Below are 21791 nucleotides of genomic sequence, written 5' to 3' on the forward strand. Positions count from 1 at the left end.
TGGCTGCTCTCTGCTCTCCTGATTTCACTGCAGAGCTGTGTGTGGTTATAACTGACACATCTGCAGGTTCGTCTCAGCCAGGTTATTTACATAAAGTGATAAACAATGATTTCTCAACAACAAGACATCTGATATGAGGTATACAGATAGCCTGCTGTAAAAAATCCTATCCTTTATGCCCATATTAATAGTTTAGATAAGTCAAATGTGGTGATAGATTTCCTTTAAAATCTAGATATTTGAAGGGCTGGAAATATAACCCATTATGGTTCAAGATTATCAATTGTTCTAATGTTAAAGAGAGGCTCTTGGAATTTAATACAAATTTGGGCTCGATACCTATTAATATAGTTTAGATGCCATGAAGGCCTTTTTGAGAGAGGTAATGATCAGTGAGATTAAGTTAGTAAAAGACAATTCACAATAACAAATCTTTGAACTAAAGAGAAAGGTCTGGGAAACCGAAGTATTATAAAAATAGGAGGGGAGGAATGGCACATCCAATAATGGCACATTTGAATAAAAAAAAAAATCTTCAAACTTGATTACATATTCATCAGATTAAAATCCACATGATTTATTCGGGAAAAAAAAAATGCTGCGTTTCTTTTGCTAGTTGCGCCCTTAGGGCCCAGTCACACATAGCGATCTCGCTAGCGAGATCGCTGCTGAGTCACAAGTTTTGTGATACAACAGCGATCTCACCAGCGAGATCGCTGTGTGTGACAGCGATCAGCCCCTCTGCTGGTATCGCTGAACGCTCTTGGAAAGCCCTGGACATTTCTTTGATCGCTGGTCTCCCGCTGGCCAGCACACATCGTTGCGTGTGACAGGCGGGAAACCAGCGATCAGCTGGTAACTAAGGAACACATTGGGTATCTAAGGGACGTGCGTCACTTAGAAACCCGATGTGTACCTTAGTTACCAGCGCGCTGATGCAGGGAGCTGGTAACTAAGGTACACATCGGGTATTAAGGGATGCACGTCCATTAGATACCCGATGTGTACCTTAGTTACCAGCTTCCTGTATCAGCGCGCTGGTAACTAATGTACACAGTGACGTCGGTACTGATCGCTGTTGAAGTTTTCTGACAGGTCACCAGCGATCATGTAGCGACTCACCAGCGATCCTGACACATTGATATCGTTGTCGGGATCGCTGGTGAGTCGCTGTGTGTGACGGGGCCTTTAGACATAGATTTATTCAACGTGGATATGCCATTCCTCCTCTCCTTTTTTCCCATTATTTGCATTTTCTGTTAGTCAGCAATATTGGGAATGCCATCCATTAAGATAAAGATGGGTTTCATTACCCATGTACGATGAGTAATTTTTTTTTCCTTTCCTCAAAAATGAAGTACTGTTTACCCAGAATAATCCTATAAATATGAAGCTTTAGAAAGAGGCCCCAAAACAACTAGCATTGCAATTGGAATAAGCTAATAATAAACACATGTTTTTAAAACGGTTTTATGAGGAGGTATAAACTACTGAGAAATTAGTAGCTAAATTAGCCAAAGCTCAGAGAGAATGTCTTTATACATCAGAAAAGGAGCGTGGAGGGGAAAAGCAATCCTCAAACACCCAAAATTTTACAGAGTTTGCACAGTTTCTATGTCTATTTGTATTCATCAGGGACGGCGTGCTCACAAGAAGAATTAACGGAATACTTGGCTAGGATTGGTCTCCGAACTTTGGGTGAAGGAGATGGAGATTATTTAGAATTGCCAATTTCTCTAGAGGAGATTCAAAAGGCAGTGGGGTGAATGTGATATGATAAAGCCCCTGGGCCCAACAGACTAGTAGAGATTTTTAAAATATTCTAGAGGGAACTGTTGCCTTATTAACTGGAAACGATCAATAATGCATTTATTGAGCGTATACAGCCAAGGTCACAGTATGAGGCAATAATAGTTGTTCTGCCCAAAGAAGGAAAAAATAAGGAATTGCCAGACTCCTTTAGACTAAAGATGAGTGGACCCATGGAATTTCGGGTTCTGGCATCCGACTCAAACTGTAGTCCAAAGTTGGATCTGTCTCTGGAACACCGAACATTAAAATGGACTTCAGGGAGAAGTCTGTGTTGGGAGTTTTGCACTGAACTTTTAAGTTCAGGTTTGCTCATTTCTACTACTACATGTTAACATTATTCCTAAAATCCTTTTGAATAGGCTGAGTTTTGTTATAATGTTGGTTACTCACCCTGATCAAACTGGTTTTATGCCTTCCAAATCAACTGCTATTAATATACACAAATTTTTAAACCTGCAAGTAGCACAGCCTGATCCCTGTAATATAGCTATTCTCTCCCTAGATGCCACAAAACAACATCACGAAACAATCACTGACCTCAGGGAGACCAGTCAAAGAAAACACTGCGGCAGCCGGCAAAGGCGCTCAATCAGTGATTGTTTTGTGATGTTGGTCTATTAGGCATTGCTCCCACCTAGCACGAATCCTACTCCACACTGATGAGGGGCAACACCCCGAAACAGCTGTCTGTGGATGGATACCTGGCCTTGGTATTTCCCTGGTCATATCTGTAAACTCGTAAAGAGCTGGATATTGACTTAAAGGGCCACTTAATATGATGATAATGGTGGTTTGCGAAAGGATCCACTCCTTGGCTGGGTCCTTCCCTGGAGAAAGATCTGGCTAGTCCCGTGTTTGAGACTCTTAAAAGGAAATGCAACATCAACTGTTATTCACTGTCCTATTAAGGGAATAGAAGAATCCAGGATATCTATAAACAGAAAGATAGTGAGGAAACACTTCGCTAACCTAAATGAATTCAAGTCTCCAGGTCCAGATGAATTACACCCCAGAGTACTGAAAGAGATAGCAGAAGAAATTTTTGAACCCCTCTCCATAATCTTTGAAAATTCTTGGAGAACAGGAGAAGTGCCAGAAGACTGGAGAAGAGCAAATGTTGTTCCTATCTTCAAAAAGGGGAAGAAGGTGGACCCAGGCAACTATAGGCCGGTGAGTCTGACTTCTATATCAGGAAAGATCTTTGAACAAATTATTAAACAACATGTATGTCAATACCTGGATAAGAATGAAGTGATTAAACAGAGTCAGCATGGGTTTCTAACTAATAAGTCATGTCAGACTAACTTAATTTCCTTCTATGACGGTATCACTGATTGGGTGGATCAAGGAAATGCTGTAGATATAGTATATCTTGACTTCAGCAAAGCATTTGACAAAGTCTCTCATACAATCCTTATTGAAAAAATGACTAAGTATGGAATGGACAAGGCAACTGTTAGGTGGATTCATAACTGGCTTAGTGATCGGACCCAAAGAGTGGTCGTAAATGGCTGCACAACCAGTTGGAAGAATGTCTCAAGTGGGGTACCACAGGGCTCTGTCCTGGGCCCTGTATTGTTCAACATCTTTATCAACGATTTAGATGAAGGAATTGAGGGTAAACTGATTAAATTTGCTGATGACACAAAGCTAGGAGGGATAGCTAATACTAGAGAAGAGAGAGAGAGGATTCAAAAAGATTTAAATAAACTGGAGAAGTGGGCAGCAACTAACAGAATGGTTTTTAACAGGGAGAAATGCAAAGTACTACATCTGGGCAATAAAAATGAAAAAAGCATATATAGAATGGGAGGAATAGGCCTAACCAACAGCACATGTGAAAAAGACTTGGGTATACTAATAGATCACAGACTGAATATGAGTCAACAGTGTGATGCAGCAGCAAAAAAGGCAAATGCAATTCTAGGATGTATTAACAGAAGCATACAGTCTAGATCACGTGAAGTCATTATTTCCCTCTACTCCTCTTTGGTCAGACCTCATCTGGAATATTGTGTCCAGTTTTGGGCACCACATTTTAAAAAAGACATCAACAAACTGGAGCAAGTTCAGAAAAGAGCGACCAGAATGGTGACCGGTCTGCAAACCCTGTCTTATGAGGAAAGGTTGCAGGATTTGGGAATGTTTAGTTTGCAAAAGAGAAGACTGAGAGGAGACTTAATAGCTGTCTACAAATATCTAAAGGGCTGTCACATTGTAGAAGGATCAACTTTATTCTCATTTGCACAAGGAAAGACTAGAAGCAATGGGATGAAACTGAATGGGAAGAGACACAGATTAGATATTAGAAAAAACTTTTTGACAGTTAGAGTGATCAATGAGTGGAACAGGCTGCCACGAGAAGTGGTGAGTTCTCCTTCAATGGAAGTCTTCAAACAGAGGCTGGACAGACATCTGACTGGGATGATTTAGCGAATCCTGCTTTGAGCAGGGGGTTGGACCAGATGACCCAGGAGGTCCCTTCCAACTCTACGATTCTATGATTCTATGAGGCTCCACGGACTTTATTTGCATATTCGTATTTCCCAGGGAGCAATGCACCTAGGATTTCACTGATTGAGCACCTTTGCCGGCTGCCGCAGTGCTTTCTTTGACTGGTCTCCCTGAGGTCAGTGATTGTTTCGTGATGTTGGTCTACTAGGCATTGCTCCCACCTAGCCAGAATCCTACTCCACACTGATGAGGGGCAACACCCCAAAACAGCTGTCTGTGGATGGATACCTAGCCTTGGTATTTCCCTTGTCATATCTGTAAACTGGTAAAGAGCAGGATATTGACTTAAAGGGCCACTTAATATGGTGGTAATGGTGGTTTCCGAAAGGAGCCACTCCTTGGCTGGGTCCTTCCCTGGAGGAAGATCTGGCTAGTCCCGTGTTTGAGACTCTTAAATGAGGCTCCACAGACTTTATTTGTAGATGCCACAAAGACATTTCATAGTGTAGGGTGGAAATGCATTTGGGCAGTGTGGGAATGGGATTCAGGCCTAATTTCATCAAATGGGCGAATCAGTTATATAGCCTGACTGCTAGAATTAAAGCTAATGATGGTATCTCAGACTCTCAAGATCTTTAAAGGAATAAGACAAGGTTGCTTACTATCTCCATTACTTTTAGCTCTTGCAATAGAACATCTAGCCTGTATTATTAGAAATTACCCGGGGATTAAGGGCTTTAATTATGGAGGTAAAGAGGATCTACTGCACTATATGAGGATGATTTGTTGCTCTTTGTACATCTCATTTCTCTTCCAATTATAATGGAAACATTTGAAAGGTTCGCTTCGATGGGTTAACCACTAACTGATCGAAGTAAGCTCCGTTTCCACTGGATAATAATGATATCTTCCGATTACATGGATCCTAGGCTATTCCAGTGGTACACAAGTTCAAATACCTAGGCATATGTGTTACCAGGGAGGTTAATGTGGTTAATGATTACATCCCCTAAAATCTGAGCCATCTAGTGTCTTAGTCGAGAAAATGTTCGAGAGTGTGGGAAATTACCTTTCTGCCCTTGGAAGAACAAATCGTATTAAAATGTGCTTTATGCCCTGTGTTCCAAAAGTCTTGCATAATTTTCCAATTTGGATTCCAAAATACTGGATTAAAAAAATGCACAAGATTTTTAGAGATCTGGTGAGGAATAAAAAGGTATCCATTGAATAAAATTGAAAAAACTACTGTTGCCCAAAGACAAAGGTGGATTAGCCTCACCGCGTACCTCAGTTCTAACATTTTAGGGGGCGGGCACAAGTATTTCCAGTTAAGATATGCAATAAAAGCCCAGTAAACTATATATTACCTCTCTATCCCTTCCATTGGGCTATTGGATTATGCAGTTAAAGCTAAAGCAACTAGGGGCCCTGATGTCTAATGTAGAAATCTATGCTAACCAATATTCTGGGGGACCCTGTGATCTTGGTAAGGTCTAGATGAGAGAGGGATGTAGGACAAATCTCTTCAGAAGAGTGGGAGGATATTTTGGAGTCTCCGAAAAATGTTGCAATTAACGTGGCTCAAAAAAAAAATCCCAATTATTTCTCATACATAAAGCATATAGAACTTCAAAGATTCTACATAAGATGAACCTTAGAACAGATGACCACTGCTCAAGATGCAGAGAGGAGGGTACAGACTTGGTTCATATGTTCTGGTTATGTTCCCGACTAAAATTATTTCACAGAGTTGGCAGACTGATTAATGGTGTGTATAACATCCAATTGGCCCTAAATATTAAATCTTGTGTACTAGGATATGTCGGGAATATTGTAGGCCCTCTTCCAGTACAGCTAGCTATAGCTAAAATACTTTATCAAACCAGGAACTCTTTTGCTAAACATTGGTTGGCTAGTACTCAACCTATTGTAGTGGAAGGAGGTCAGTGCTTAAAGGGAATCTGTCACCCCTTTTTTGAAATATCATATAATGATATCATTCAATTGTGTGTCACATAAGGATTCTCTTAGTACTTTTGTTTCCCCCTGACCCCGCACCTTTCATGCATAAATACCTTCTTTTTTTTTATATCAGTTCAGATGTACGTAAACTGTCGCTGTCTGGTCTGCTGGGCGGGGCTTATTCACCTGCTCGCCCGCTCCCTGTCTTGCTCTATGCATTTCTTCTTGTGTAGAGCAAGACAGGAAGGGGAGGAGCTGTTGAGTAAGCCCCGCCCATCGGACTGTGGCAGTTTACATACATCTGAACCGATATAAAAGTTATTTATGCATGAAAGGTGCGGGGTCAGGCGGAAACAAAAGTACTAAGAGAATCCTTATGTGACACACAATTGAATGATATGATTATATGATATCTAAAAAAAGGGGTGACGGATTCCCTTTAAATAACACTATTTTAATGGAGAAAAAGATCTATAATTAGGGAGTGCTACTGCCAATATTGGGGGTTTGGATTAGATACCCAACAATGGTATACAAAGTACTAGCAGGTGAAGTGACATTTAACTGGTTTACTCTTGGATAGTTTCTCACTTCCAGCTTGGCAAATCATTAAATTAATGTATTGCAATATTGGATTGAACCTTGAATGAGTATTTTCAGGCTACATATTCCAAAAAAGGGAGAGGGGGTTTGGGGTGGAAATGTGTTGTAGAGATTAAAATGCTGTTTCTCATTTAGAACCAGAAAAAAATCAAATATGTTCTTTACCCATGTTTTACCTTTATGGGAATCCTGTCAAATCCAATTGCTCTGGTGATTGTTACACTGTTATGTGAATATTTCAATAAAAACGTTTTGTTTTTTTTGTTTTTTTTTTTAAAAAGCAAGAACATTACCGTTTTTATAAATCTTTTCAAACTGTACTTGCTCTTCAATTCTCTGCCCAATGTGGAGAACTCCAAGTCTCTAAAACATGAAAAAGTAGACTTTTATGTGAGATAAACAAGACAATGACTAAAACAGACTGTAGTGGATATAAATATAATAAAAAAAGGGTTTTAGTAGTTTACTTGTTTTCGTTAATTCAGGTATTTCTTTCTTTGAAATGCTGCAGTGTTTTTAGAAAAAATATTGTTTGAAAAGCAAGTTGGGGACAATCGAGGGAGAGACCTCACTAGTAGAGTTGAGAGAGTTGAGCGAATATCTTCGGTTTCCCGCTTACTCGGCAAGCTATAGCGCTTGCCGAATAAGCTACAGCGGGAACATGGCTTTCTGGATCACGCCGTCTGAACAGGTGATCGCTGCCACAGCTGTGTGTTGGGCTCTCCATGCAAATGACCCATTCGTGACACATACAGATGCAGTGATCAGCTGTTCAGCCGCTGCGATCCAGGAAGCCGGGTTCCCGCTGTAGCTTATTCGGCAAGCGCTACAGGTTGCCTAATAAGAGGGGAACCGAAGATATTCGCTCAACTCTACTCACTAGTTTGGCAAAGCCCTCTGAATTTCTCCCTCCCCTAGTTGATTGACAGTTCTCTCTCTATGTACACACTTGGGAGAGACTTGTAAATCTGTTGGAGCAGGGCAAAGAGATGGTGGCTGGGGGCTGCATCAGACTAGGGAGGTGACAGGGTTTCATAGAAAGCCTTGGAACAACTGTGCAGCTAAGCTATGATTCATGCTGCCCATAATTTAATGGCAGGTTCCCTTTAACCCCTTCACTTTCCTGACCAAACCATATTTTTCAATTCTGACCAGTTTCACTATGTGGTAACTCTGGAATGCTTCAACATATCCCACTGATTCTGATTACTGCTTTTTGGTGACACATAGTTCCTCATATTAGTAGTAACGTTTGTTCAACATGATTTGTGTTTATTTATGAAAATTTTACAAACATTTAGCAATTTTCAAACTTTGAACTTTTATGCTCTTGAACATGTAACACATGTCTTCTTTACATCAGTATAATTTTTGAAAGGTTTGTTTTGTTAGAAAGATAGAAAAGATTAAAGTTTAAGCATTTTTTAAATTTTCCAACAAAATTTACAAAACCAATTCATTTTAGGGATCACATCACATTTGAAGTAACTTTGAGGTTCCTATGTGGCAGAAAATACCAACAAGTGATAGCATTTTAAAAATTGCATTCCTCTAAATGTTCAAAACCACATTCAAGACGTTTATTTACTCTTTAGGTACTTCACCAGAATTAAAGGAGTGTTGAAGGAAAAAATAAAATTTTTTCCCACAAGAATGTTGCTTTAGCCACAATTTTTTCATTTTCAGAAGGATAAGAGAAAATGGATGGCAAAATTTGTTCTGCAATTCCTCGAGTACACAGACACCCCATATGCAGGCGGAAACTACTGTTTTCGACACAGCTCGGAAGGTAAGGAGCACCACTTGACTTTTGGAGTGCAAAGTTGGCTGGAATAGATAGAGGATGCCATGTTGCATTTGAAGAACCTCTGATGTGTATAAACAATGGAAACCACCCACAATTGACACCTTTTTTTGGAAATTACAACCCTCAAGGAATATGTGGTGTGGTGGGAAATCTGAACCCACAGGTGAATCACAGAAATTTAAAACTTGAGCCATGAAAAGAAAAAAAAAAAAAAGTGTTCCCATTAAAAATGTTGCTTTACCTGTAAATATTTCATTTTTCCAAGAGAAAAGGGATCACCCAATTTGTTGTGCAATTTCTCCTGAGTACACCGATGCCTTATATGTAGGGAAAAACTACTGATTGGCCACACAGTAGAGCTCCAAAAGAAAATAGAACTAAACTTACCAGTAGTTGGGTTTCCAAGACCCTCCACGACAGCACACAGGAGGTTGCCTCCCCATCCTAATTAGGGACAGGAAACAAGAGGCTAAATAGCCCTCCTCTTGCTCTAATCCCCAGTGTTTTCCAAGGACCACAGAGTGAATGCTTGAAGTATTATTTATTTATATAAGTCACATGAACAAAATTTGTTAGGGGGGGAAATTGCCTGTGCTGTCGTGGAGGGTCTTAGAAACCCAACTACCGGTAAGTGTAGTTCTTTTCTCTAATCCCCCCCACGACAGCACACAGGAGGTATACCAAAGGATAATGGTTTAGGGAGGGACCATTGCACTTTCCGGTCAAAGGCTAGATCTCGTACTGACATAAGATCTAATCTATAATGCCTAGTGAAGGTATGGACTGAAGACCAGGTCGCAGTCTTGCAGATCTGCTCGATGGATGCATTAGCCTTTTCTGCCTAGGAGATGGAGACCGCTCTAGTGGAGTGGGCTTTCAGGGATACCGGAGGTAGATCCTGATTTTTATAAGCGGCCGTGATTGATTTCTTGTTCCAGTTAGCCAAGGAGCATTTGGATTCTTTTTCCCGTTGTTCGGTCCGCCATACTGAACAAAAAGATTCTGATCTTTCCTCCAGAGTTTTGTCTCTTCCAAATAGACCAGGACTGCTCGCCGGACATCCAGAGAATGGAATCCCACTTCCCTCTCATCCTTTGGGTTATCACAAACGGAGGGCAGTATTATTTCCTGGGACCTGTGGAAATCCGAAGACACTTTTGGCACAAAGGAAGGGTCTAGCCGGAAAATTAGTCTATCGTCCAGAATTCTTAGATAAGGCTCTCTGATGGACAGAGAGTGAATTTCGCCCACTCTCCTTGCCGTTGTAAGGGCTACGAGTAGTGTGGTTTTCCAGGATAGTTTATCTATCTGGGTCTGGTCGATAGGTTCAAATGGAGGGATCGTTAGACCCTTTAGTACTATATTTAAGTCCCAAGCTGGGACCACGCTGGACTTATTTGGATGGATTCTGGAAGCTGCTGACATAAATCTTTAAATCCATAGATGCTCTGCTTGGTTTTGGTCAAAGTAAGAACTCAGGGCTTGGACCCTCAAGGTACTTGGTCTTAGACCCTTGGATAATCCGTGTTGTAGGAAATCTAGGATCTTTGTTAAGTCTGGGTGGAAGGGATCCATGGGAGTGGATCCGTACCATGCTGAGAAAGTCTTCCATATTTTGGAATATATGGCGTTTGTGATTGGTTTCCCACTCTTTTGTAAGGTGGATATCACCGCATCTGAGAGGGCCTCTGGCTTTCAGGATTGTGGTTTCAGAAGCCAGGCTGCCAAGCTTAAGCTGTGGGGAGCCGGGTGAAGGATGGGACCTTGATGTAGAAGGTCGCGGTCCAAAGGTAGGATCAGGGGACCCTCTGAGTTAATTAGTTTTAGGGCTCAGAACCAGCTCCTTTTTGGCCATAGAGGGGCAATCAGGATAGTTTTGACCCCGTCTGTCCTGACCTTTTGCAGAGTTCTTGGTATTCGGGGAATTGGTGGAAAAGCGTATGCCAGTCCAAAGTTCCACGGGTGAGCGAAGGCATCCACCCTTGACTGTTTCTCGTTTGGACCTATGGATAAATACTACTTTGTTTTGGCATTCTCCCGGTTCGCAAATAGGTCTCCCTCTGGGAGACCCCATTTTTTGGTTATGGCATGGAATACTCTCATATTGAGGCTCCATCCTCCTGGATCTAAGTCTGTCCTGTATAGGAAGTCTGCCTCGATGTTGTCGGATCCTTTCAGGTGGAGAGCTGATAGGGACTGGAGATGGCGTTCTGCCCAGCCGAATATTCGTGCTGACACGTTTTGCAGGCTTCCGTATTTTGTGCTGCCCTGATGACGTAGATGCGCCACGGTGGTCATATTGTCGGAGTAAATCTGGACATGGGTTCCCTGGACTGATGTTTCTGCTGCCTTTAGTGCTTCTTCTACCGCTCTCAGTTCTCTGTAATTGGAAGATTGTTTTTCCATGTCTTTGGGCCAGAGTCCCTGGAAGACTCCCTGAGGATGCTCCCCAACCACGTTAGCTGGCGTCTGTTGTGATTGACGTCATGGGATATTGTATCCAGGGTGTCTCTTTTGCTAGGTTTCCCTGGTTGAACCACCAGTTGAGACACAGTTTTACGTGCTGGGGTAGGGAGATTCTCGAATTGAGGGTCTCCGGGTCTTTGTTCCAGCGGGATAGGATATATGTCTGGAGTATCCTTGAGTGGGCCTGGGCCCAGGGGACCGCTTGGATGCAAGAAGTCATTGACCCTAATGTTGACATGGCAAACCTTATGGTCACTGTTTTCTGACTTTTTATAGAGTCCGAACTTTTGATCTCATCCTACCTGCTTGGTGGACGGAAGAAAGGATATTTGGTTCTGGGAATCTAGGAGGATCCCTAGAAAGACCTTCCTGGTTGAGGGATTCAGGTCTGATTTTTCCCAATTTACCATCCAGCCCAGGGATGCCAGGGTCTGCAGGACTGATTGCAGGTGTTATCTTAGAGTGGCGTTGGAAGGAGCCATGACCAGGAGGTCGTCCAGGTAAGGGACGACACATATATCCTTTCCTCTGAAGAATGCTACCACTTCTGCCATTATTTTTGTAAATGTTCGGGGTGCCGAAGATATGCCGAAGGGCAGGGCAGAACTCTGAACTGGAAGTGGTGCACTTCTTCGTCTAGAGTGACTGCGAACCTTAGATATCTCCAATGAGATGGATGGATGGGTATGTGGTAATAGGCCTCTTGGAGATCTATGGGGGCCATGGCAAAGTCTTCTCCAATCAATGGTATCGTGGTCTTTATCGATTCCATCTTGAAGCATTGGTACCGGACATGTTGGTTCAGCTTCTTTAGGTTGATAATGACCCGGTATTTCCCGCTTGGCTTTTTTTTTTTTTTTTTTTACTAAGAACAGCCGGGAGCAGTGGCCTTGGCCCTGCTCCAGTTCTGGAACTGGTGAGATTACCGCCGATGATAGCATCTTTTGGAGTTCTGAATGCAGAACTTTTTGAAGTCTTGCTGAAGGAAGATGTGTCACTTCCAGGTTTTGAGGGGGGCTGAAGGAGAATTCTATTTTTACTCCCCATCTGAGTCTAGAATTCTTTGATCCGTGGTTATCTTCTGCCAGCTCGGGAAGTAGTTTGCGATTCTGCCCCCTACCTGCTTGGCGTCATTTCTTATCTCTGTCTGAGTGGGAGTCGTGAAAAATATTCCTGCCTCTTCCAACTTTGGGTAGCTAAATCGTCCTGTTTTCCCTTTTCCCCTGTATTGAGGGTTTTGAGCCTGGGGTGGGTGATAGGGCTTTTTCTTGGGCGGTTTCAGCTCAGAGAGATTTTTCTTCTTGTCAGTCACCTTCTCTAATAGTTTGTCCAGTGCTGGACCAAATACTTATTCACCCTTGAATGGAATAGAGCATAATTTTGACTTTTATAGGATATCGCCACTCCACATTTTCAGCTATAAGGCCCTTCGGGTGGTGTTGTAAAGTACGGATGTTCTTGCCGCAATACGGACCGATTCTGCTGAGGAGTCCGCTAAAAAGGCAGCTGCCTTCTGTAGAAGCGGTAGAGAGGTTAGGAGATCTTCCTTCGGAGTTCCTCTTTTTACCTGGTCTTTTAGCTGTTGAAGCCAGAGGTACAGGGTTCTAGTTACACAGGCCAATGCGACATTTGTTGTTAAGTTGCTGAGGCTTCCCAGGACTTCCTCAGTAGACTATCCATCTTTCGGTCAAGCGGATTATTGAGCTGCGAGGAGTCCTTGAAGGGTAGCGTAGTTTTTTTTAGCTACTCTGGCTACCAGGATATCTACTTTAGGAATATCAGTCCAAGGTTTCGCGGCTTCTTCATCCAGGGGAAACCGATCCTTCATTTCTCCTGGGATACTTAGTTTATTTTCCGGGAATTCCCATTCTTCCAAGATTAGATTCTGGATATTATCATGGATAGGGAAAACCATTTTCTTCCTAGACTTCAGGCCGCCATATAGATCATCCTGCACCGAGCGGGGTGGTCTATCTTCTTCTACTCCCATTGTGTTCCGTGTTCCTGACTGCTGAGAGTAGTTCCTCCATATCATCTGAGGAAAAGAACCATTTCTTATCTTCTGTCTGGGTTGGGGTTAATTCACCCTCTTCCCTCCAATCCGCTGAAACCGATGACTCGGGTTCGGAATCTGAGATGTCCTCAGGGGCATATTTCCTCTTCCTTGAGGTTGAGGCCCCCCCCCCCCCGAATGATTGGGAAAAGGTAGCCAGGGACGACTGGATCTCCTGTCGCACCATCCCTCTTACTTCCTCTATCAGGGATGGTTGTTCCTCCCGGATGATTTTTGCTGTGCATTGCTGGCACAGGGTCTTTTTATAATCAGAGGCGAGTTTTTTCCTACAGATGGCGCATTTTCAGCTTGTAGGTTTTTCTTCCGTTTTTGGTGTAGGATCTTTGTCTCCCTGAAAGAGAGAAAAGGAGGGGGGCCCATAAGGATGGGTCCTAAACCAAAAAGGTATATACCATTTTCCAAGTGTACTCACTGGGCCAGGGTTTGTGCTGGGCTCTGCAGAAGCAGCTTTCAGGGAAGACGCATCCATCATGCAGACATTAGTCCTACCTTATGGAGTCTTCCATCAGGGTCCTTAAATAGGAACCGAGATCCAGCATTTCCTTACCTCATCCAATCGGATGAGATCACTCCCCCTCAGTTCCTGGCGCCACCTGTTTTTCTCTCTGATTTTTTTTTTTTCAAATTCAAATTTCCCACCAAGATGGCGGTGCGTTCCACTATGGAACGCAGGGCAGAAGTGACGTCGCACCTTCGGGCCCGCCGGTGAACGTCACTTCCTGTGCATAACGCTCGGTTAGAGAGGAGCATGCGGCGCGCAGGGGGAGTGGATCCTGGGCTGGGGAGCTACGGGAGGCCCCCAGCCCGACTTCACCGTCCAGCATTGCCGGAGCGCCGGAGGATGGTGCAGGTCCCGCCAGCAGCGGGAGCAGCGTCCGGGGAGGAAGGTCCGGGACGATCGACCCCGGCTGCCCGGCAGAAAACTCCGGGATCTCGCCGGCCCTATCCACGGAGCTCACAGAACCTCTTCATCCCTATAGGGTCAGGAAAACACTGGGGATTAGAGGAAGGGGAGGGATATTTAATCTCTTGTTTCCTGTCCCAAATTAGGATGGGGAGGCAACCTACTGTGTGCTGTCGTGGAGGGGATTAGAGAAAGGAGTGATGTTTTGGGAAACTGACTTTGCTCATATGGTTTGTGGACAGTCATCAACATACCAATAAATCCCATTTTTGAAGTTACACCTCTCAAGGAATTCATCTAGGAGTGTGGTGGGTATACTGAACCCACAGTTGAATATAATTTTATAACACTGGGACATATGAAAATTAAAAAATACTTTTTTTTTGTTATTTTAGCCCCAAATTTTTAATTTTCACAAAGATGAATAGGAAAAAGTGGACACAAACATTTTTTCGATCACACTGATGTTTTTCTGGAATTAGTGAGGAATGAATGTTGCAGACTGAAAATTGCAAATATGCCATTTTAGTGCCCAACACAGTGTCCGGTTTGTGCTTCTGGAGACACATGCCGCATAGATTGTTAAAAGATCTGTAAAGTCTGTCCAGGACCTAACTGACTACTCTAATACTCTCAAAATCATCCGATACTGCTCTGGCAGTGTCTCAAACTAAGCTAGATCCACACTGCGCTTGTGGACACTGTTAGTGCACATACCTCCCAAGCGTATGCACCCATCAAGATGGATCCTGAAGCACCATAGGGACCCTCTACAATGAGACGTATATCGCTTGGTATACATTTCTCTGTAGTTTACCCCTGTATAGAAAAGTACAATCTGCTGCGCTTTCCTATACAGTTACCGTACCTAAGCGTATGCCAGCCAGCGGCTGAAAAATCATACTTTTAGCCTGCATCTGGTTAACAATTGGCCATGGTAACGTTGTAGTATATGTCTGGAAAAGGTTCCAGATGTATACTGTAGGCTAGGTGCATGGACAGTCATCTAGTCTAAGTGATGTACAGGGCTATATACAGTAACCCTGTATAACGCTTGTTGGCCGCTGCCTGAATAATGCAGTATATTCATCTTAAATAGGAGATAAGGCTCAGTACTTGTCTACTAAGCAATGCACAAGGCTGCTATGTTATGCCGTACATCGCTTAGGTTCGGCTTCAGTTTTCAGCTGAAATGTGCGTGCGCACAGGTGTCGGACCACCATCGATCTCCTATTGAAAAACTATCCTGCAGACAGATAATCAATGATTAGACCTGGGGAACCCTTTAAGAGAACCCTTCCCTATGCAGCAATGAAATACATATTGATGTTATGATGGATGGATGTCATGAAGGGATTAAGAAAAACCTCATAGAAAACATGGTGTAGAAATGCTGGAAGGCTTGCAAATGTTGCTTAATTACAGGTAAATATGCATCTAGACAAACTAAAATTCAGTCTCCAAAAGGAAGTCTACCAGGTGTTTTTCAACTCTGTGTAAATATTAACTAGAATATTCAAATATAATAAACCCACTCATAAATCTAGATAGAAAAAAACTTTTATATTTACATTAAAAAAATCTAATTATTTCCCAGTAAGGGTATGTGCACACGATCAGTACTTGCTGCGGGTTGGACTGTCAGGCCATTAACCCGTTCAGGACATGCGCCGTACATGTACAGCACATGTCGTGTCTCCCCCTTTGAGGTGGACTCCGGTGCGGAGCCCACATCATCCCCGGCACATGTCTCTTTTGAACAGCTGACATGTGCCTCTAACAGCTGTGGGTGTAATGGTGAGCCACCCGCGGCTGTTAACCTGTTAAATGGCGCTGTCAATCATTGACAGCGACATTTAACTCGCGCTTACCAGAAGCGTGCAGGAAAGCCTGCCCATCGGTGACCCCATCACGTGATCGCGGTCTCCAGAAGACTTCTATGGTTGTCATAGATTGATAAGTGAGCATTTCTGCTACACACAGGCGATCTGATCATCAACTGTGTGTAACAGAAGCGATAGGACAACTGCAGCTTCTAGTCTCCCATGGAGAAACTAATGAAATGTGCAAAAAATAGAAAAAAAGTTTTTAAAAATATTAAAAAATTTTTAAAAAAAGAGTTTAACCCCTTAGGCCCCAAGGGTGGTTTGCACGTTCATGACCGGGCCAATTTTTACAATTCTGACCACTGTCCTTTTATGAGGTAATAACTCTGAAACGCTTCCATGGATCCCGGTGATTCTGACATTGTTTTCTCGTGACATATTGTACTTCATGTCAGTGGTAAAATTTCATTCAAATACAGTAACTTGCGTTTATTTGTAAAAAAAATGGAAATTTGGGGAAAATTTTGAAAATTTCGCAATTTTCCAACTTTGAATTTTTATGCCCTTAAATCACAGAGATATAGCACACAAAAAACTTGATCAGTAACATTTCACATATGTTTACTTTACATCAGCACAATTTTGGAACCAAAATTTTTTTTTTGTTAGGAAGTTATAAGGGTTAAAAATTGACCAGCGATTTCTCATTTTTGCAACACCATTTTATTTTTACGGACCACATCACATTTGAAGCCACTTTGCGGGGTCTATATGATAGAAAATACCCAAAAGTGACACCATTCTAAAAACTGCACCCCTTAAGGTGCTCAAAACCACATTCAAGAAGTTTATTAACCCTTTAGGTGCAACACAGGAATTTTTTGAATATTTAAAAAAAATGACCATTTAACTTTTTTTCACAAAAAAAATACTTCAGGTTCAGTTTTTTTTTATTTTACCCAGAGTAACAGGAGAAATTGGACTGCAAAAGTTATTGTGCCATTTGTCCTGAGTACGCTGATACCTGATATGTGGGGGGGAACCACTGTTTCGAAGCATGGCAGAGCTCAGATGGGAAGGAGCGCCGTTTGACTTTTTCAATGCAAAATTGGCTGGAATTGAGATCGGACGCCATGTCGCGTTTGGAGAGCCCTTGATGTACCTAAACAGTGGAAACCCCCCACAAATGACCCTATTTTGGAAACTAGATCCCCCTAGGAACTTATCTAGATATGTGGTGAGAACTTTGAACCCACAAGGGCTTCACAGAAGTTTATAACGTACAAAGTTTTTCCACAATAATGATCTTTTAGTCACCAATTTTTTTATTTTCCCAAGGGTACCAGGAGAAATTGGACCCCAAAAGTTGTTGTCCAATTTGTCCTGAGTACGCTGATACCTCATATGTGGGAGAAAACTACTGTATGGGCACACGTCAGGGCTTGGAAGGGAAGTAGTAACTTTCTGGAATGCAGACTTTGATGGAATGGTCTGCGGGTGTCATGTTGCATTTGGAGAGCACCTGATGTGCCCAAACAGTGGAAACCCCCAATTCTAACTCCAACCCTAACCCCAACACACCCTTAACCCTAATCTCAGCCCTAACCCTAATGGGAAAATGGAAATAAATACATTTTCTTTTAATTTTATTATTTTTCCATAACTAAGGGGGGTGATAATGGGGGGTTTGATTTACTATTTATGGCGGTTTTTATTTTTGGCAGCTGTCACACGATAAAAGACGCTTTTTATTGTAAAAATAGTTTTTGCATCACCACATATTGAGAGCTATAATTTTTCCATATTTTGACCCACCGAGTCATGTGAGGTCTTATTTTTTGCGGGACGAGTTGACATTTTTATTGGTACCATTTTCAGGCACGTGACATTTTTTGATCGCTTTTTATTCTGATTTTTGGGTCGCAGAATGAACAAAAACCAGCGTTTCATGAATTTCTTTTGGGGGGTGCGTTTACACGGTTCCGCGTGCGGTAAAATTGATAAAGCGCTTTTATTCTTCGAGTCCGTACGGTTACAGTGATACCTCATTTGTTTTTTTTTATGTTTTGGCGGTTTTATGCAATGAAAACTATTTTATATAAAAAATTATTTTTGCATCGCTTTATTCTGCGAGCTATAACTTTTTAATTTTTTCACTGATGACGCTGTATGGCGGCTCGTCTTTTTGCGTGACAAGATGACGTTTTCAGCGGTACCATGGATATTTATATGCGTCTTTTTGATCGCGCGTTATTGCACTTTTTGTTCGGCGGTATGATAAATCATTTTTTGCTTCGTTTTTTTATTTTTTAAGGGGTTCGCTAAAGGGGTTAACTAATGGGACAGTTTTATAGGGCAGGTCGTTACGGATGTGGCGATACCAAATATGTGTACTTTTATTGGCTTTTTTTTTTTCTTCAAAAAATGAATTTGGGAATTTTTTTTCCTCTATTTAGCGATTTTTTTTAAAATTATTTTTACACTTTTTTTTCTTTTTAAACTTTATTAGGTTGTCCCAGGGGGGACATCACTGTCCTGTGACAGATCGCTGATCTGTCACATCACAGATCACTGTGACAGATCAGCAATCTGTCACAGGCATAGACGCAGACTTCCTCATGCCTGCGCTTTGCAGGCACTGAGGAAGTCAGCTCCCTACAGGCCCCCGAAGGTCCCCTTCGCCATCTTGGATCCGGGGACCTGTAGGGAAAGAGACCCCCGCAGCAGCGCTGCACATTGCGCTGCTGTGGGGGGCTCAGGGAAGCACGGAGGGAGCCCCCTCCCTGCCGATGCTTCCCTTTAACCCCCGGTACACCGCGATCGTGTTTGATCGCGGTGTACAAGGGGTTAACGTGTCGGGGGCGGTCCGTGACCGCCCCTGACACATTGTGCCGGGTGTCAGCTGTGATAATCAGCTGACACCCGGCCGCGATCAGCGGCGCTCACCACGTGGGCGCCGCTGATCGCTGTGACGTACTATCTCGTCCCTGGGAATTAAGTCCCAGGGCACATGGACGGGATAGTACGTCACATGGGATTAACCCCTTCACTACCAAGGGTGGTTTGCACGTTAACTACCGGGCCAATTTTTACAATTCTGACCACTGTACCTTTATGAGGTCATAACTCTGGAACGCTTTCATGGATCCTGGTGATTCTGACATTGTTTTCTCGTGACATATTGTACTTCATGTTAGTGGTAAAATTGCATTCAAATAACTTGCGTTTATTTGTGAAAAAAACGGAAATTTGGCGAAAATTTTGAAAATTTCGCAATTTTCCAACTTTGAATTTTTATGCCCTTAAATCACAGCGATACGGCACACAAAAAACTTAATACATAACATTTCCCACATGTTTACTTTACATCAGCACAATTTTGCAACCAAAATTTTTTTTTGCTAGGAAGTTATAAGGGTTAAAAATTGACCAGCGATTTCTCATTTTTGCAACACCATTTTATTTTTAGGGACCACTTCACATTTGAAGCCACTTTGAGGGGTCTATATGATAGAAAATACCCAAAAGTGACACCATTCTAAAAACTGCACCCCTCAAGGTGCTTAAAACCACATTCAAGAAGTTTATTAACCCTTTAGGTGCGTCACAGGAATTTTTTGAATATTAAAAAAAAAATGAACATTTAACTTTTTTTCACAAAAAAAATACTTCAGGTTCAATTTTCTTTATTTTACCAAGGGTAACAGGAGAAATTGGACTGCAAAAGTTATTGTGCAATTTGTCCTGACTACGCTGATACCTGATATGTGGGGGGGAACCACTGTTTCGGCGCATGGCAGAGCTCAGAATGGAAGGAGCGCCGTTTGACTTTTTCAATGCAAAATTGGCTGGAATTCAGATCGGACGCCATGTCACGTTTGGCGAGCCCCTGATGTACCTAAACAGTGGAAACCCCCCCAAGTGACCCCATTTTGGAAACTAGACCCCCCAAGGAACTTATCTAGATATGTGGTGAGAACTTTGAACCCACAAGGGCTTCACAGAAGTTTATAACGTACAGCGGTACAATTAAAAAATCATATTTTTTCCACAAAAATGATCTTTTCACCCACAATTTTTATTTTTCCAAGGGTAACAGGACCCTAAAAGTTATTGTGCAATTTGTCCTGAGTACGCTGATACCCCATATGTGGGTGTAAATGACTATTTGGGCGCATAGCAGAGCTCGGAAGGGAAGCAGCGCCATTTGACGTTTTTGGCTAGAATTGAGATCGGACACCATGTCGCGATTGGAAAACCCCTGATGTACCAAAACAGTGGAAACCCCCCACAAATGACACCATTTTGGAATCTAGACCCCCCAAGGAACTTATCTAGATGTGTGGTGAGAACTTTGAACCCCCAAGGGCTTCACAGAAGTTTATAACGTACAGCAGTACAATTAAAAAATCATATTTTTTCCACAAAAATGATCTTTTCACCCTCAATTCTTATTTTTCCAAAAGTAACAGGACCCTAAAAGATATTGTGCAATTTATCCGGAGTATGCTGATACCCCACATGTGGGTGTAAACCACTATTTGGGCGTATGGCAGAGCTCGGAAGGGAAGCAGCGCCATTTGACGTTTTTGGCTGGAATTGAGATCGGACACCATGTCGCATTAGGAAAGCCCCTGATGTACCAAAACAGTAGAAACCCCCCACAAATGACACCATTTTGGAAACTAGACCCCCCAAGGAACTTATCTAGATGTGTGGTGAGCACTTTGAACCCCCCAGTGCTTCACTGAAGTTTATAACGTCCGGGCGTGAAAATAAAAAAATCGTATTTTTTCCACAAACATGATCTTTTAGTCCCCATTTTTTTATTTTCCCAAGGGTAACAGGAGAAATTGGACCCCAAAAGTTGTTGTCCAATTTGTCCTGAGTACGCTGATACCTCATATGTGGGAGAAAACTACTGTATGGGCACACGTCGGGGCTCGGAAGGGAAGTAGTGACGTTTTGGAATGCAGACTTTGATGGAATGGTCTGCGGGTGTCATGTTGCGTTTGGAGAGCCCCTGATGTACCTAAACAGTGGAAACCCCCCACAAGTGACCCCATTTTGGAAACTAGACCCCCTAATGAACTTATCTAGATGTGTGGTGAGCACTTTGAACCCCCCAGTGCTTCACAGAAGTTTATAACGACCGGGCGTGAAAATAAAAAAATCGTATTTTTTCCACAAACATGATCTTTTAGTCCCCATTTTTTTATTTTCCCAAGGGTAACAGGAGAAATTGGACCCCAAAAGTTGTTGTCCAATTTGTCCTGAGTACGCTGATACCTCATATGTGGGAGAAAACTACTGTATGGGCACACGTCGGGGCTCGGAAGGGAAGTAGTGACGTTTTGGAATGCAGACTTTGATGGAATGGTCTGCGGGTGTCATGTTGCGTTTGGAGAGCCCCTGATGTACCTAAACAGTGGAAACCCCCCACAAGTGACCCCATTTTGGAAACTAGACCCCCTAATGAACTTATCTAGATGTGTGGTGAGCACTTTGAACCCCCCAGTGCTTCACAGAAGTTTATAACGACCGGGCGTGAAAATAAAAATATCGTATTTTTTCAACAAACATCATCTTTTAGTCCCCATTTTTTTTATTTTCCCAAGGGTAACAGGAGAAATTGGACCCCAAAAGTTGTTGTCCAATTTGTCCTGAGTACGCTGATATCTCATATGTGGGAGAAAACTACTGTATGGGCACACGTCGGGGCTCGGAAGGGAAGTAGTGACGTTTTGGAATGCAGACTTTGATGGATTGGTATGCGGGTGTCATGTGCGTTTGGAGAGCCCCTGATGTACCTAAACTATTGAAACTCCCCACAAGTGACCCCATTTTGGAAACTAGACCCCCCACGGAGCTTATCTAGATGTG

At 42.6% G+C, this 21791-nt stretch overlaps 1 protein-coding gene across 3 annotated transcripts in view; it reads right to left on the bottom strand.

Moving 5' to 3' along the window:
* The window catches only part of SACM1L (SAC1 like phosphatidylinositide phosphatase), a 449760-nt gene that overhangs the window by 21199 nt on the left and 406770 nt on the right, over positions 1 to 21791 (bottom strand). For all 3 annotated transcript variants that reach the window (XM_073549855.1, XM_073549857.1, XM_073549856.1), the window contains one exon: positions 7125 to 7194. In XM_073549855.1, the coding sequence (XP_073405956.1) occupies positions 7125 to 7194 (70 nt within the window). The remainder of the gene's footprint in view (positions 1 to 7124; positions 7195 to 21791) is intronic.

This window comes from Dendrobates tinctorius, unplaced genomic scaffold (genome assembly GCF_039654945.1).
Source record: "Dendrobates tinctorius isolate UK_male_01 unplaced genomic scaffold, ASM3965494v1 ptg000162l, whole genome shotgun sequence".
Taxonomy (NCBI): Eukaryota; Metazoa; Chordata; class Amphibia; order Anura; family Dendrobatidae; genus Dendrobates; species Dendrobates tinctorius.